The sequence below is a fragment of the Apiospora aurea genome, assembly GCF_038362705.1.
Source record: "Apiospora aurea strain CBS 24483 chromosome Unknown utg000001l_segment0_segment0, whole genome shotgun sequence".
NCBI classification, from domain to species: domain Eukaryota; kingdom Fungi; phylum Ascomycota; class Sordariomycetes; order Amphisphaeriales; family Apiosporaceae; genus Apiospora; species Apiospora aurea.
The window spans coordinates 6,133,703-6,150,394 of record NW_027117388.1 but is presented as its reverse complement, the minus strand read 5'-3'; the positions used below and the strand labels follow the sequence as shown (position 1 = coordinate 6,150,394).

The 16,692-nt window shown below is 54.4% G+C and overlaps 6 protein-coding genes across 6 annotated transcripts; 1 reads left to right on the top strand and 5 right to left on the bottom strand.

Moving 5' to 3' along the window:
* Positions 1-724: 724 nt before the first annotated feature.
* On the bottom strand, positions 725-1,858 carry PG986_001860 (epoxide hydrolase; the record flags this gene model as incomplete). The annotated part of the gene is made up of 1 exon (XM_066838082.1): positions 725-1,858. One exon carries the CDS (start codon positions 1,856-1,858, stop codon positions 725-727), a length of 1,134 nt encoding a protein of 377 aa, XP_066706975.1.
* Positions 1,859-2,806: 948 nt separating this feature from the next.
* Positions 2,807-4,748, bottom strand: PG986_001859 (uncharacterized protein; the record flags this gene model as incomplete). Its single annotated transcript, XM_066838081.1, has 3 exons — positions 2,807-2,880; positions 2,940-4,244; positions 4,361-4,748. The coding sequence occupies 3 exons, from the start codon at positions 4,746-4,748 to the stop codon at positions 2,807-2,809; spliced, it is 1,767 nt and encodes a 588-aa protein (XP_066706974.1).
* A 2,242-nt stretch (positions 4,749-6,990) lies between these two features.
* On the bottom strand, positions 6,991-8,110 carry PG986_001858 (uncharacterized protein; the record flags this gene model as incomplete). Its single annotated transcript, XM_066838080.1, has 2 exons — positions 6,991-7,763; positions 7,849-8,110. 2 exons carry the CDS (start codon positions 8,108-8,110, stop codon positions 6,991-6,993), a joined length of 1,035 nt encoding a protein of 344 aa, XP_066706973.1.
* A 57-nt stretch (positions 8,111-8,167) lies between these two features.
* Positions 8,168-8,524, bottom strand: PG986_001857 (uncharacterized protein; the record flags this gene model as incomplete). Its single annotated transcript, XM_066838079.1, has 1 exon — positions 8,168-8,524. One exon carries the CDS (start codon positions 8,522-8,524, stop codon positions 8,168-8,170), a length of 357 nt encoding a protein of 118 aa, XP_066706972.1.
* Positions 8,525-10,453: 1,929 nt separating this feature from the next.
* On the bottom strand, positions 10,454-11,906 carry PG986_001856 (uncharacterized protein; the record flags this gene model as incomplete). Its single annotated transcript, XM_066838078.1, has 4 exons — positions 10,454-10,783; positions 11,064-11,315; positions 11,666-11,717; positions 11,842-11,906. The coding sequence occupies 4 exons, from the start codon at positions 11,904-11,906 to the stop codon at positions 10,454-10,456; spliced, it is 699 nt and encodes a 232-aa protein (XP_066706971.1).
* A 2,273-nt stretch (positions 11,907-14,179) lies between these two features.
* PG986_001855 (uncharacterized protein) lies at positions 14,180-15,763 on the top strand (the record flags this gene model as incomplete). The annotated part of the gene is made up of 3 exons (XM_066838077.1): positions 14,180-14,635; positions 14,693-14,936; positions 14,994-15,763. 3 exons carry the CDS (start codon positions 14,180-14,182, stop codon positions 15,761-15,763), a joined length of 1,470 nt encoding a protein of 489 aa, XP_066706970.1.
* Between the last annotated feature and the right edge of the window lie 929 nt (positions 15,764-16,692).

Below are 16,692 nucleotides of genomic sequence, written 5' to 3'. Positions count from 1 at the left end.
GGCCGGTTCGGTCTCAACGGTAATTTCGGGGGGTCCCCAGTCCGCGAGCCAACCAGCCCATTGCCCAATCGTGTCCAATGAATCGCGACATAGCACCTCCCTCCCTAACCGTACCAGACTCCTGGAAACGGTGGTGCATTAAGTAAACAAAACACTAGCTGTGCGATCTAGGCTGCTAGGCCAGCAGCTATCCATCCATCAGATCGACTTCCTTCCTCTAGGCGCCTGTGGCTGGTTCCCACAGACTCCCGATATGAGTGCGAGCTTCGCCCGTCCTCCTTTTTGCACCTTGTCACTTGGGTAAATCGAATTGTGGAATCCCAGTCTTCGTAATGTTCCGTAACCCCAGTGTTACTATTTTAGCAGTGAGGGTCCTATGTCAACTCAACAACCAGAGGGGGCTAGTCGTCCGTAACTGTTGATCCAGTACGGAGTACAGTTTAAATCTCAATATACTTGGCGAGAGTAACCCAATGGAAACAGGCCTCGGTCTCTAAAGTATGCCTAGTATGTGGTGCACCGTGTGCACATAACCAAATAACACCTACATCGAACTCACGGCACAGCAATCTTGGTTCAAGGCAGGCAAGTTGGTATCAAGAAAATAACGATATACTTTTTTTGGCATGTTTAGAGTGCCCCTATACTGAGAAAAAAAAGATGGAAAAAAAAAAAAAAAGACCTCGATGCCCCTTGCCCCCACCATTCTCACCTACACCCCTTTTCACAGCTTCCCCTTGAGCTGGCCACCCAGCACGTCCTCCACGAAGCTCCCGATGTACCCATTCACCGTCTCCGGGTCCTGCCACATGCCCCAATGCCCTACCCCCTGGACGACCTCCTTTCGTAGCCCGCCGGGGCCCTCGAACCACCTCTCCGTGCCATCCGCCAGCGCGGGCGGCAGCGTGATATCCTTCTCGGCCATGACGACCATGGCCGGGCACTTGCACCGCCACTCCCCCTCCTCGGCCCCGCCCCCCTGCCCCCGCGGCACGAACCGCGGCAGCTCGTCCTCGAAGTTGCGCCGCCGCGTGCGGTACCAGTTGGTCGGCCCGTGGAGTCCGTGCCGGCCGTACTCCCGGACGTAAAAGTCCACCATGCCGGGGCTCATGAGGGACGCGGGCCCGACCCCAGCGTCGAGCGCGCTCTCGACGACGCCCGTCTGCGTGCTGAACGCGAACTTGAACTTGGACTTCTTGTTGGGGGGACCGCGGCCGCCGCCGCCAGAAACGACGGTGCCGCCGTAGATGGCGTTGATGAACGCGCGGAGCCGCGCCGGGCTCGCGTCCACGATGCGCTCAGTCTCGGGCGACGCCAGCTGCAGCTGGTACCGGAAGCTCGGCACGCGCTTGGCCAGCTCCTCGCCCTCGACGAGCCGGCGCAGCGGCGGCGAGAAGGGCACGTTCAGGCTGAACACGGCGCGCACCAGGTCCGGGCACCACATGGCGATGCGCCAGACGGCGGCGCCGCCCCAGTCATGGCCGCCGAGGATGACCGTCTCCTTGTCGGTGCCCAGCACGTGCGCGACCAGGGCCCGCATCTGCGTCGCGATGTTGCGCAGCGTGTAGGCGGCGGGGTCGGCGGGCGCCGACGTGCGGCCGTAGCCGAGCATGTCGGGCACGATGACGCGGCAGCGCAGCTTCTCCGCTAGGTAGGGCACTTGGTACCGCCAAGCCATGCCGAGGTCTGGCCAGCCGTGGACGAGCAGGATAGTGGCGCGCGGCGCATCGGGCCCCGGCGGCGTCGCCAGCATGTAGTGGTAGGTATAAGGCCCAATCTGGGCGTCGAGATGCTGGACGCGCGGGTCGCCGGGGACGAGGGCGTCAGCCGTGGAGTAGGCTTGTTTGGGGGCAGCCATGATGAACGCTCTCCTGTTACGATAGTTCGCAGTTCGCGGTGCAAAGAAAAATAGCGCGTCGCTTGTCGGTCAGCGAGAGGTGCGCAGGCGATGTTTTATTGACGCGGCGGTCCTCGTAGCTTGGACAACACACAGCTATTCGGGTGTCACCCTTCTCGTAGGACTGACTTAAGGAATATCAAGCCGGCAATATTTATGGCCACTTGTTACAAGCAATTGGTGACATCAGAAGCGCACATCGTATGATGAAACGTAATCTCTCAATGCCAATGCGACTTTCGTCTGAACTCAAATAAGTATGTAGGTGAACTTGTAATAGGTGACAGTTGAACCGACCGAGGTTCCCCCTCGCCCCGCATTCTGCATGCGGAGAGAGGCGGACATCTTGCATACAGTAGTGCCATGCAGGCCAAGAGTTTGGGGATGATTATCACTGCAACACTGGGAGCCCAGCAGCAAATTCAGCTTCATCGATGGCTACTTTAGGTGCGGTAGGCATGATGTTATAGGCTATCGTAGGTCTAGTAAGGTACACATAATGTCTAATGACGCAGCGCGCCCCTGACAGCATACCCAGTCACCATAGGTAACTGGTTAGTCAGCTGTAACGAGGGCCACAACAGCCTATTCAGGAACCATTGCAGCTTCATGGATTGGACTCTTCATTCGTGCGTGGCATTAGTAAGTAAAATTCTTTTTCGTAAGGTCTCCCAGACAAAAGGAAGGCCTTCTAGATTCTTTCTTAGGTCTCGACTCGGCTGTAGTATCGTACACCCGTCCAGGTTTGCTCTTTATTTCCAACCGTCTAGTGTTCGGTGTCTATATGGTTCCCCTCCTTAACTCCTTGCAAACAGAGGAACCCGTAGGAATGGTATCAAGCGCGACCTTGACCCTCGCGTGTAGTAATAAAGAAAAACAGTGCTGTTGGTCAATAGTTCGGTGCCACGCTTACTCTCGCGAGACATCACGGCCATAGACCTTGGCCTTGACCCAGTCCAGAGCGACCAGGACACGGTTGCGGGCTGTAAAAGATGTCACTAACATGTCGTTACGAGTTATAGGTATAATAGGGTTTACTCACTGCTGAAGCACATGCTGAGGTAGGCGCTTCGCCAAAACAGGTAGGTCAGCTTGCCACCAGACGCAAGGTTGCCGTTCAACCAGGCAACATCGGCGACGGCCTTCTCACTACCGATATAGGCCAGACTGCCTTGGTGCGAGTAGTGGAAGGGCTTGATGTCCTTGATGCGGCGGAGCTGGCGCTCCGTAGACTCAATCTCCTGGACGACCTGGGCAGAGTTGCCAGGCTGCACGTTCAGGCTTGCGCTCAGCTCGTGGACCTTGGCCTCGAGAGCCTCGGTCTTGGCCATGTTGTTGAAGAGACGGGCAAGGAACGCGCCTTCCTGGGAAGCAACCTGAGCGGTAGGTGCGTATCCGGCAACGGCACAGTCACCCACGGCCCAAATGTCACGGGCGCCCTGGACAACGAGGTACTCGTTGACAGCGAGACCACGGCGGGAATCCTTCTGAGCCGGGATTTGGCTCATGAGATCCTTGACCAGGGGTCGGAGAGCGTTACCAGTAGCCCACACGAGCAGACCGTAGGGGATCCTGGTCAATTCCTTCTTGCCATCAGGGCGGCTGATCTCGGCCTCGATATACTTGTCCGTGACGTTCTTGACCATGGTCTTGGTCATGATCTCGATGTGCTCCTCCTTGAAGGTGCTCTCGGTGTAATCGATCAGCTGCTTGCTGAACATGGGCAGCACGTTGGGCAGGGCCTCCACGAGAGTGACCTTGAAGCTGTCGGCAATCTCCGGTACCAGCTTCTTGATATCTTCATCGAAGAAATCGCGGAGCTCGCCAGCAAACTCAACACCAGTGGGACCACCACCGACGACGACCATGTGCATAAGACGAGAAACCTCCTCGGGCTTCTGGTCCTTGAAACCGGCAGTCTCAACGCAGTCCATAATCTTGGTGCGAATAGCCTGGGCATCCTTAATCTCCTTCAAGAAGCAGCTGTTCTCACGGACACCGGGGATACCAAAGGTGGCATTTTCGGCACCGACACCAACGACCAACATATCGTAGGGGACTTCGGTCACATGGACATCACCCTTGATATCGCTGTTGTCGGAAATCTTAATTACCTTACGTTCAGCGTCGATGTGGGTGCATTCGGCTTCGTAGTACATGGCAGAAGCCTTCTTGGAGCGGAGGATCTGGCGGACGGGCTCCATGATGGAGCGGTGCTCGATGTTACCGGTCGTGCATGATGGCAGGAGGGGGGTGAAGAGGAAGTAGTTGCGCGGCGACACCACAATGACATTGTAGTTTTCCGTGTCGAGCTTCTTCAGGAGCGCGACGGAGCCCCATCCGGTACCTGTAACCCGTGACACCACACGTCAGCACGAAAAAATCACGTAAATACACATGAACCTGCACCGGAGAAGACCGATCCCAATTGGGTCAATCGGGAGGGTTGCCGGTTCAACTTACCGAGAATGACCAAGTTCTTTTTGCTGGGGTCGGGATGGAACTGGTTATCGGGGTGACGCGAGCTGTAGCCGTCGTAGATGACATAACCAATGGATCCGAGGACGTAGAGGTAGGTCAGGCGCCAAGCCCAGCGAAAGTAGCGGAATTTGCGAGGCTTCTTGACGGGGGCGGCATCGGCGTAGGCACGTCGGGTTTGTCGCGATAAGCTCAGGGTCGGTCGGGTCTTGGATGTGAGGTTGGAGGCGAGGAGAAGATTCCTGCGCGTAGATGACGTCGACAGCCTAGCGATTGATGCGACTGTGGGAACAGCAGAGAGCTGTCGCTGTGCAGCCCGGAGACCAAGCTGGGGACCAGCGAGACGGGTCAGAGCCCTCGAAGTCGAAGCCATGACGCCAATTGGCCGAGTTTGAGCGACTTAGGAATATCACGAGGGTTCGTGAGTAGAATACACTTTTCGTGGACGAGAAATTGGGAGTTATCGAGGTCGGGAAGAAATAATTCTATAGAACCATAATAAGGGCGAGCTGCTGAGTCAATGGATGATGAGCGACTTTGCGACGAAGTGGGCCAAGCCAGGCAAAAGTGGACTTTTTGGGCTTTTGGGACTTGGGACTTGGAAAAAAGGGAAACAGCGAAGACGTAGTTTCAACGTAGCTCGAGCTGAAGCTGGGACGGCCCTGGGATCCCAAAACCAAAAGGCTGGAAGAACGGGCCTGACTACACGGGATTGATAAGAAACCTGAAAGGGCCAAAAAGAAGAAATTGCCTACAGTCGATGTACTGTGCATGCTTGCCTACTTGCACATGTCCGCCAGTCTTATCTTAGGTGTGCAAGCGGTACGGAGTACGGGCATGATGTTTTACTTGCACAATCCTGCCCTCGATCCAATTGGCCACACACTCTCGCTCTCCCTCTGCTGTCCTCAATTGCTGCTGACCACCTCACTACGTGCACCTACATTGATGTGCGTGTCCTGACTCCTCCCCTCCCTTCACCCATTTCTGAGCACAAGGGAAAAAAATCTTAATTTTCTCCATTCCCCCGAGTTTTGCTGTGACGGAAAGGAGCATGCCCTGGCCGGCCCTGGCCCAGGAGCCTCAGCGATAGGTGCTTCTAGCATGACCCTTGGTGTCCGTTCAGCTTTTCAGTGGGGCGCGTTCCCGCTAAAGCAACGAAGCTCCAACGGACTGGGCCCTTGGCTGCCGCACATTGGATGGACCGCCGGATACACATTCTAATTGCAGCTCATTTCGAACAGTTGACAGCTGGGTGCAAACCCCATCCGAAGGTGATATGATAAGTACTAGAAATAAAAGAGCCAAAAGAAACAGACAATACTCAATGAAGGTTGAATGACGCGAAGGATTGGTCGCTGGAACCTTGCTTCAACTTGACGTTCCGTACGTTGAACGGAATGCCTTCCGTCGTCTTTCTGGCGAGAGCCAACAACCCTATCAATATGCACCATAGCCATGGATGTCCTCGTTTCACGGCCTTATCGCTGTGTAGGAGATTTGTTTGATCGAGCTGGCAGCGGCCGATTTTAGCTCCCCTTTAAATCTCATACTATACAGTGCCATCTTATACATAATTATGCCAGTCTCTGTAATAGCTCTTCATCTTGATCCCATTCTAGACTACTTGTATTTGCAGGGCAGCTCTTGATTCAGCACGCACCCATTCCTCCGGCCACTAGCGAGCTCAGGACGGGCGGACGCTACGGTAGATTGGAGCTGCTAAAGACCCCCGATAGGGACCTCAGCTCTGAAGAGGAAGGAGCTTGGGCAATCGGATACGTGCTGGACTAGGCGCGCCGAGGATTCACATGAGATCAAGGTAATAATAATACGCAGTGCAACCTACATCAAAGTATCTTATGTCAGAAGATCCGGTTGTGCACTTACATCTTACACATACCGCATCCCAATCGACAAGTCATACACCGGATAGAATGGAACCTGCAGCTGAAAAAGTCCCGAGCCTCGGATGAAGTCGGTGTGCGCCGAATACCCTTTCCCCCCTTCGACACCACCGAACCTGATTGGCTATGTGTCTGCCCGTTCGGCATTAATTTGACGTGATACAAATTCGAATTATGGGAATCTCGAGTCGGTGCCCACGTGTGTCAATATTTTGGGGCCTGCTGCACACATGACGTAGCAATCTGGGCCTAAGCGATGGAGCATCCAGATCGCAGTCCACGGTCATTAGACTTGATCTGATATTGCGTACTCCGTCCTTACATAACTTACCACTCACCTCAGGAAACACTTATGCTTGCAGGACAAAAAGAAGCGCCGAATAGCGAACATGCGGATGTCACCTCAATGGCCGCCAGATTGCTTAGATGCTGTACGTACAACTCACGGTACATCCGTAGCACGCCGAGAGACAACCGACCCGGCGATCCGGTACCTGCTAAGATAGGGTTGTTTAGCAAGGCGAGCCATAATAGTGGGTTCCAGACGGGGATGAACAAAGATTCGCAAGGTTCTGGCGCGGATGAGCCGGCGAGTCAAGTGGCCATCAACGGTGATTACAAGATCTGAGCATGGTTGCCGACTGGGTGATGTGTCATCTGTTTGTTGACTATGTACCGTACCTACCAAAGGTGCATAAGTAAGTCACCTCAAAACTTGACTGACTGGCGAAGGCAGAAATCCATCGCGCTCAACATCTCCTTAGCCTCTTGTAGAGACTCGGGCCACCTCGTCGTGGACATGTACGGGCCGCCCGGCTCAGACATCGACCTCGGACGACTATCCTCCTCCACCACCACTGCGTCTGGGTATCGCACTTTGCTTTCATCTCCCCAACTCCACCAGCCACACCCGCCGCGCTTCCAGATGCACTCCCTCCTTTCCCATGACTCATGCAAGCCGGCCCGTCGCTGCGCGGCCTCTTGCTGTTCCCGGGCCGCCTCGCGCAAGTAGGGCGCGTCGTCCCACGGTTCCCGAAGGAGGCCGATCGACTCCAGCCTGCGCCGATCCCACATGACGTACCCCCACCGGCGCAGGTCGCGGCGGTTCCCCTGGTACACCCAGTGCGCCCAGCTTTCTTCTTGGTGTGCCCACCGCCAGGCGTCTGCCGGTCCTGGGTCCGGTTCCGCGAAGTACGGCTGTCTCAGCCGGAGCACATCGTCGTCGGGCGTCAGCCACTTGAGGAAGATGATGTGGGTCTGCTCGTTCGCGCCCCGAAGCCCGCCGCAGAGGGCAAGCTCCGGGGCGGGAGGTCCAACACCACCAATACGGAGGTGGTGAAGTAGCGCGTGGCGTTTCTCGTAGGTCTCTGCCTGGACGGTCTGGTGCAGCTTCTTCAGCCCCGATAGCATGATATGCTGAATGGTGGGCGATACAAGGGTGCCATGGTCTACATTGAATGCGCCCCAGGCAACATCGTGATCTACGATGTCATCGAAAGCTGTCGTAACCCTCTTGTCAATACACTGCCAGACCTCGCGAAACCTTGCTATCACGTAGCGACTGACCTGGCAATATGGCCCCAACTAGAAAGTCGTGGATACATCCCAGCTGCTCGTTCTCCCAGGGGGCAAAATTCGTAAAGAAGAGCCGCTGCTGCTCTCGGTAAAACCGGATACGCATCGGCATTCCCGGCGATCTCAGCAGCATCGGGGAGATGCGGAAAAGGTTACAATATATTTCAAACCGGTACAGAGCGCGCTCGATCCTGCATAACTCTTGGCATGTCACGTCGATAGGCCCGGACGGACTGAGTCGAGGCGTAGCCATGGCTTCGTTGGCGAACCTGACAGCAAACTCTTCGACTGCCGCATGGAACCACGCAACTCAAATAGCGTCCCGCAGCGACCAAGACGTTGGCGGCGCTGGTCTGTTGCGTAGGTTTTGATCCATGAAACCGGCGACAGTCATCTCGGCAAGAGGCTCCGCGTCAGGGTGTAGGCGCAGCCGCGTGGACTCGGCAGCGGCCATGGCTTCGGGCAGCACGCTGGCATCCATCTGGTTGAGCAGCACCTGCTTGACGATGGCCGCCTCCGCCTCCTGGAACGCGCCGTAGAATATCGGGCACGAGAGGACTGTCGCTCGTAGCGACGCGACGTCCGGAAGGCCGGCAAGCACCAGCCGCACGAGCTCGACTGGCAGTCCTTCCAACGTACTCGGCCGAGTATCTCGAGTCTCGTCCATTGCCGCCACCGACTGTGATCTGCCAATTGCCTGAAAGCTGCCCGAAAAGTTTAGATGTCCTTGTCGCGAAAACGTGGGGAAATTTGAGGGGACTCCCACCGGGACGTTGGTACGCTTTACCGAGTGTTTGCAAGTTCACAGTTCGGTACGCGCAAGACTGGCCAATGAGGATTGGCACAACCCCTGAGTTCGCCGCCGTCCAACAGCAAGCTGTGATGGGTTAATAAGTAGCCAATCATCATTTATTCTTCGTCCACACTCGATTTTACCTACCGCACCCGCGTTCTTTGCGGCTCAATCCCCCTTCGTCGCTGCACACTCCCCTAAAAACATATCTACGTACTCTTCTGGGCTGGACGCAATGCGACTTCTAACGGCCGACTGATCCCGTCGACCACAAGGGGGAAAGTCCTGATCAGGGGCTACCCTAAGGGTTGTACAGTATAGCGCTACCGGCACATCGCTGTTTTCAAAACGCCGTTATCTTCCAATTGCACCTTCCAGAGATATCAAGCATCGTCAGTTCTGAATAATCTACGTGCATATACTAGAGCTACTCCTATATACAGCACAAATGAATATGGAACCCTGTTTAGCAAGCAATGCATGTCCGCTAGCAAGAGGTTTGTCATAGTGATCTTTGGAGGAAAGGGGTTCGGACTATAAACTTCGGTTTATAGTTAGTATACTGAAGAGAAGATGTATCCAACTACGATATTTATCAACGACTTCCTATGCCAGATCATAAGCATCTTGCCGTGAAAACAAAATGGGCAAGAAGGTTGTCTATACCTGGATAAACTTGAGCAAGGTGTAGCAGTCATACACTGGCTTAGATCCTATCGTCGCTCGTTCTCAAACACAGCCTCGGATACTGTAGTATCGAGCTAACATTGAAAGATCTCCGAGTACGTTTCCCATGTATGCTAGCTGAAATCATACAAAGACATGCCACCTGGCACCGTGAGAAGACTCCAAAGTATGGGAAGCCTCCATCAATGCAACAGGCTGTCCACTTGATGGCAACAGCGCTACGCCCACCATGTTATGCCGTACTGCACAGATAGGGGATTATTCAGTGCCATACTATGATGTTTATCCCACTGGGTAGTTTAGCTGTGCCCTTGATCATCTATGAACAGTGCTATACCCAGAGTAGCGTTGTCGTCACCAAGGCGATGGGAGTCTGAAGGAGCTTTCGTCCACCTATAGGCTTTCATCATCTGAGCAAGTGCTAGGCTGTCTACAACGTGTACATCTGACATCTGCGAGTTTGGGTGATGCCGAAATGATACTCAGTAAGTAACAATATACATCAAATACCTCATAACTTGCAATCATGATTACTTTAGATCTAACAAAACAAACGAAGCAGAACTTCTCACCTAGCTTTGATAGCGAAGAGGGAATAAATGCAACTCAAACCTCTTCAATTGATGTACGACATACTGGTGTGTCAGATGAAGCGGGATTTGTCGTGTTCTCACATGTGTTCAACATCAGGAGTCATCGACCTGTATCGACCGAAAGAGGCGTCGGCAACTGTCATACTCAATTGCATCCAAGCTTTATCCATGCAATTTCCATTCTGCGAGAGTACAGCTCTAGAACTAAGGTCGAGTCTATTTGATGAGAAAGGGGGTTCGGATGAGCGTTTGCCGGATGGCCTGTGATATTCATATTGATTATAGAGATGCTGTGTGAACCTGCCGCCAAAGGTCTACCCTTGAATCAGATCCGGGTGATTCAAGGTGCCCCTTGCTCTACTTTGCCGTCGACACAACTTCAATCTCAGTCGTCACCTTGACTTATCTCCCCGAGCAGCGGTCGTCCTCCCCACCGTGGAATTCGCTTCGGTCATCGAGGAACTAGTTGGTGGCGGGGGGCAATATTATGCACGGAATGTTCAGATGACATTGGAACGACAGCTCAATTGTCTTGTGGACTGGCGTTGGGCTCCCTGACCATGGCGAACAACTTGATCGCAGTGCCATGATCGTCGCATTCAAGCTCCTTGGCGAATCGAAAGCCGAAGCGACCGTAGATCTGCATGTTTGGTTTATCGCGGCTCGACTCAAGGTAGCAGTTCATGCCTTCGGCGTCCGCTTGATCTGTGACAGCCTTCATCATCTGCCGGCCCACACCCTTGCCTTGGGCCTCGGGCACAACCACCATGATGTTTAGAAAGTAGTATCCGCGGGGATCGGTCCATACGGATGACTGCGCCTGGGCTTGGGCTTCTTTCCAGATGTAGTATCGCTGCATGTGGCAAAGATCAGTAGGTGTGGAATCGCTTATTGTCAATTGCGATCACCGGGGGTTTCAGCCGGGCAAGAGAGCGGCCTAATGGGGTTAGGTAAGGATGGGGCTTCTGAAGGGGTTAGGGGCGTAGGAGCGCGTGCCCACAATCTCAGAAACCACCACCACTTGTCACTTGATCGGAGGCCGGAAAGTAGTTCGGGACTCCGGGATGCTCATCATGCCGCGCCCCGTGATCTGCGAATGCCGGAAACGAAACGACCAAGAGTCCAAGACTCACCTTGACGATAAGACCGCCGCGGCCATAATAGAGGTTCATGGAGACCTGGTTCAGCCATAGCTTCCAATCTTCGAGCCAATCATTCCAACTCTGGGGCTTGTCTGCTTTCTGGGGTCTGAGCCAACAAGCGACACCGAGGACCTGATCGCTGCCCTCCTCCTTTGCTACATGGAAAATGCCATTGCGCATACCCCATCGACACCGAATGCCCAGGGAAGCGGCATTTCGCTGGGCGTTGAACTGCGTGCATGGCTGTTAGCGTTCGCAGTATGGTGCCAGACTGATGGTCATTTGTCAGGATCCAGAGCGTGCAGAGCAGGCAGAGCAAGCGGCCCTCCCGTTGCGTGGATCTTGCAGGCAACTTTGTTCTGCAGCCAAGCTTATGGCGACAGAGCGTGAGTAGCAGGTAAATTCACTCTCACTTTTTCCTGCAATCGTGGCTCGTTCTCGATTCTGAGATCTGCAAGGGATCCACGACGTGAAACGGGATTGCTGGCTTGGCATGGAACATCTGCGAACGGATTTCCCGACGAACGGCAGGTGCACTGCATTGCACTGGAACCAAACCAAACCAAACACGCCGCGAGAGGGCATATACGTACGTTGGATTTGTCAAACACCCAGTTGTTGTAAGGGTCGTCTGCGAATGCTTCCCTTGAAACAGTTGCTGTTAGCCACGATCGGCCACCCGAGCAGCCAAAGCCCCGTCTCCGTGTGCGCGGAGGGGTTGGTTCAAGACCCGGACGCTGGGCAACGAAGGAGGATGTTCCAACCGTACTGGATGGCCTTCACGGCACCAGGTATGTCGGCTTCCGCGAGGGCCGCGACGTTGATTGTTGGCATGGTTCAACGGGAAGGCGGCAGAAAGTATGAATGAATGGCGAGACGAGGGAACTTTAAGCGATTCTCAGAAACAAGCACAGGCCACAGTTGATGACAGCAGCGGGCCACGAGGCTTAAGCATACTTTACTTGGGGAGAAATATAATATATTGAAATGTTCCGATGGGTGAGGGTCTGGGCTCGTTGATGGATGGAAACAAGAAAAAAAGAAGCTTTGCACGACATCACGCTTATTAGGCAACGAGATCACCTGGCATCGAGAGCGATACTGGCCGTACCCGGTGGTATATCGCCAAGAAGACTGACTGAGCACAGCGAATTACCAGGTTCGATGCTCCCGCTACTACCGCTAGCATCAAGGCCAAGAGGTACGTACCTATCTACCTGCGAGATAAGTACTGGAGCACCTGAGTTTGCGGGGAATCGCTATCGATTTACCTGGACAGTGGTTATGCCACTATGCCCACCTCAATTTGATTGATTTATGTATGCACTTACTTACCTGGTAAGTAGCCCTCGAGTGCTCAAAGCCCTGACGCCGATGGAGAAGGATCGCAGAGTCTGAAGGCTGAAGGAACGTACAAGCCTTTGCGCTGGCGAGGAGTTCGCTGTCTCTCGCCGTGGGTGGTAGGTTCACAGGCATCGCAGCTTGGCAGGTTAGAGGTATGTGGAATTCGAGTTCCGATCAGAGATTCAATCTTATCCAGCCGCGGGTTTACGGCTTCGTCCCCATAGCCCATGCATACGTAACCCATAGCCAACGAGATCGCATCTGCCTCCACATATATGAGTTTCTATTTACCATGGGCAATCAACTGCAGGCGAAACCAGCCGCACCTTCAGAGAGTCACCAGACGCTATCCATCATCCCATCCTACTGGTCGCATTGCTGCGCATGTTTCTGCATCACGTCACTGTGCTGTGCTTTCATGGGCTGGGGGCAGACCAGATCCGGGCCGCGGACAACGGAAATGACGTTCAGGTATACCTAGTTGACCTGAGGAATGCTCGATTATCTCGTTTACCGCTATGAGGGTCGTATTGTAGCCAGCACAGCGTCGATTCGACGATTTGCAACGAGGACCTCTTCTGTCCAAGTCCCTGAGGCAGGCAGGCAGCTGTCCGTGCTTTTGGGTCATCATCGCCCGCCGGAATCTGGAGGACCCGTTCAGATGGCATTTGAAACCTGGCGCCCCGCCACGAACCCCTGCTGAGACGCGACCTCCTTGACCATGATGTCGCAGGTTACTTCACAGCCGGCAAGCCAGCGCGAGCAAAGCAAAGCGTGAAAGCTGCCAGGCTAGCCCAGGCCCTGTCAAACGGCAAACCACCACCACTAAGCGACACAACTGTGACAGTAACAACGGCCCCTGGAAACTGTCTGGAAATGTCCCCGGGCCACCGGCCACTACCCTCTCTCGGACCAATCGCAAGATGAGCGAGTTACCCAAACTGCGCATACCGGCACGCACACTGCAATGCTTGCGGACCCGGGATCCAGCGCACACGATTGAGATGCCCAGAGATGCCACGACCTTGGGGGACGGTTTTTACAGTTTGATTGGCCATTCAGCAGCCTCTCTGCATGGCTGCCGCCGACTGTCCATCCACGCCTGCACAGGGTTCCTTGGTCGTTACGGGGCGCTCGCGGCCCTTGACCGGGACACGCACGAGAAGGGTAACTTGGCTCTCGCAGTGACAGACAGAGGCTAAGAGGCGAGCCACTCCATATGTAGGCTAGGACGCTCTTCTCTCGGTAGCAGTAGCATCGGACGGACCCTTTACACGCAATAAAGTGGACTGCGAGTGCACGGTCGTGAACGAGCCAGAGCCCAGAGAGACCAGAGACCCGTTGCCTCCTCCGCTTCCTCGTACCCCCTTGAGGGATCTCGCGCAGGGCCGTCTTTATGCCCTGGAGTGGCCGTCCCAAGCCCCAAGAGTAGCTTGTTTCCATAGCCCATGATTTACACATCTGAGGCACACTCTCCCACACTACACACTCTTCTTCACTTCTCACTTTCCCCCTTCAACCTTTCCATTCCCTCGTTTCTCAAGGCAGGCCTTTTGATTTTTCGATTCATTGCCCCTAGCCTCTGGGTTTATATTCGATTTTTCTCCTTCCTGGCTTGGTTCCTGTTAATTTTCTTTACAGTATAGAAGTACTCGGTTGTACTTTGTTGTCACTCGTTTTTTCCCCTTCTCTGGCGATGTATTAAAGTGGACGAGATATTTCATCACGCGTTGTGACGGAGGCTGCTGAACTTGGGAAAGAGAATGCCCACCGGTCAAGAAATGGCACCACTCAACGAGAAAACACAGCTGCTGAGGAGGTGGTTGAACGACTTGCCACCGATCGAAGAGGGCACTGCTCAGGCCATAGGCGCCGACTACGAATCCATACAAGAACGCGGCGATGAGGGCTACTACGACAAGGACCCTGGTCCGCACCTAGAAGTGTACGAGGAGGACTCGGTGTCAAGTAATGGATCATCAGATAGTGGCAAAGGACTACCCAACAAGAACAAGACGAAGCCTGTGAGCTCAATATGGATATCGGACCCTACCCATATGCCAACCCACACGATATCAATGGTCGGCCCGCCAGTCAGCGCAACGAACACGAAAACCACCACGGCGCCGGTCATAGAATCCACAAAGCGGCCTACCACTGTGGCATCAACGATGCAACCTTCCACCGTGGACGTCACCAGCATCGTCCTAAGCACGGCCGTGAGTAGTCGCCTGATTTCTCGAGTGTCAAGGACCTGGATCACTAACAGCGCATAGATTGCGACCAAAACCACATGGGTCTCGGTCCCGATGATGACAACGACACCACTGGATGCCATTACAAGCCAGCCGCGCAAGGGCATTGACCTGCCCACTACAGCAACTACGGCAACTGCTCTACCTCAAGTCACTGCGGACCAGGACAGAGACTACGGCCATTCTGATAAGCCCCACAGAAACCAGAGTGGCAATGCTCTGGACGAGACAGGAGAACACGTTTTGATTGCCGCTGGATCCATAGGTATGACATACGTCCGCGCCCGGTTTACGGAGCGAGGTTAGCTGACCATTTTATCAGGAGCGTTCATATTGGTGTGCTTCGTTTCTTGGATTATATATCGTACCCTGAAGAAGCCAACCGATTCCGGCCCCGAGTTTTGGAGGAAGATCCGCGGTCGTAAATCGCCGGACAACGAGCGGGGAGACGTGAACTCGATGCAAAATGCCGGCTACTACGGGGACGAGAAGGTGATGCTGGCCCGATCGAACACAGTACACTCTCAGCAGACCTTGATGCAACGACCAATGGCACCAGGCTCCGTGGTGATGATCCCCGCCGAAGAATACGCAACCCTGACCAAGAACCAGGCTCTGGCATTGAGCGAATACAACTCGACTCTGAGATCGCGGATGCCCGACGCCTATTTCAACCAATCCGAGTTAGCGCGACAGCCCTCTGATGCGTACGACCCGGCACAACGGCAGGCGTATCGTGCCAGTGATCTATCTTCGCTCTCGTCGGGCTTCGGAGACGGCGACATCATTGTCCCGGAATCCGCCCTCAAGCCCCCGCCGCCGCCAGCAGGAGCAGCAACACTGCGAGTGCCACCGCCCGCCGCCGGTCGGTTCTCATGGATGAGCCGGAGAGCGGGGGATAGGGAGACGGTGTACACGGCGACGAGCGAGGACCGGCCAGCCAAATACCGAAGTGTCAACAGCTGGGTCAACCAGCAAATCGGACGCATCAAGAGAGCAGATGAGCGCAAGCAAAACGAGGTAGAGGCACCGCCGGTCCCTGGTGTCCCAACCCAACCGAGCAATTCACAAACACCGGCAGGGCCTCGGTGACAACAATGATCAAGATCATTAACATCTAGATAATACGACGAGGGCCCGGACGACTATCTGGGCGACGATTGGCGAACTGTACACGATATAGACCTGCACAGTGTACCACTGTTTCTATTCTGCTAACCTGTATATACAACTCTTATATTGTACCATGAAGATGTGGAGGGAGGGGGCTTGGGAGAAAAGTCAGGAGAGAGGGGGTGATGAAAGTCCAACTCTTGGTCTGGGCTGGCCTGGTGCCATGTAGGGGGATGCTGGGGGGTGTTGTATTTCCTCGCTGGTGACCTTCACCACATGGGTACCCAGACACGAGTCGAACTGCGCACATATACATACAAACAAACTATTTGAGGAGAGACCTGGTCAAGGCATCGCGGGTCGCGAGACGGCGCGATGTCGGCAATGCGGGAGGATCTAGGTCGTACGTACAAATAATCCAAACCAATTGAATCCTCAACAGCTGGCCCGGGTGGACTTGCCGTGCAAGCGACGAGCATGAGCAGACCAATGGACAAGACGTGCATCTATAGTTTGATTTCCAAACCGACCGATAGATTAAGTTGGTGGATCAGATTGGGGATCTCCCTCCCATCACCCTGTCACCTTGGCTGTGAAGGTTGAGACACGAGAACGGGATCCCCCACCGCGGTTTCGACCTGCGACAGCGAGAGCCAAGCAAAGAGCATGTTTCCTCAGTCGCGAATCTGGGGGATATACCTATATATCTTGATCTCTCTCTCTCTCTGACATTTGAGCCGCCCCATGTAAGGGGGCAATCCGGTCCCCCAAAATAAATGTTTCCCTACCTACTTTAGTCTTGGTCCCATTGTATCGGAGTCGGGGTTTCGTGGCACCTCATCTCTGGAGAGGCTTCAATCAAGGGTTGAGTCTGGAGATGGTAATCGGGAGCTGACTAACAACCAACA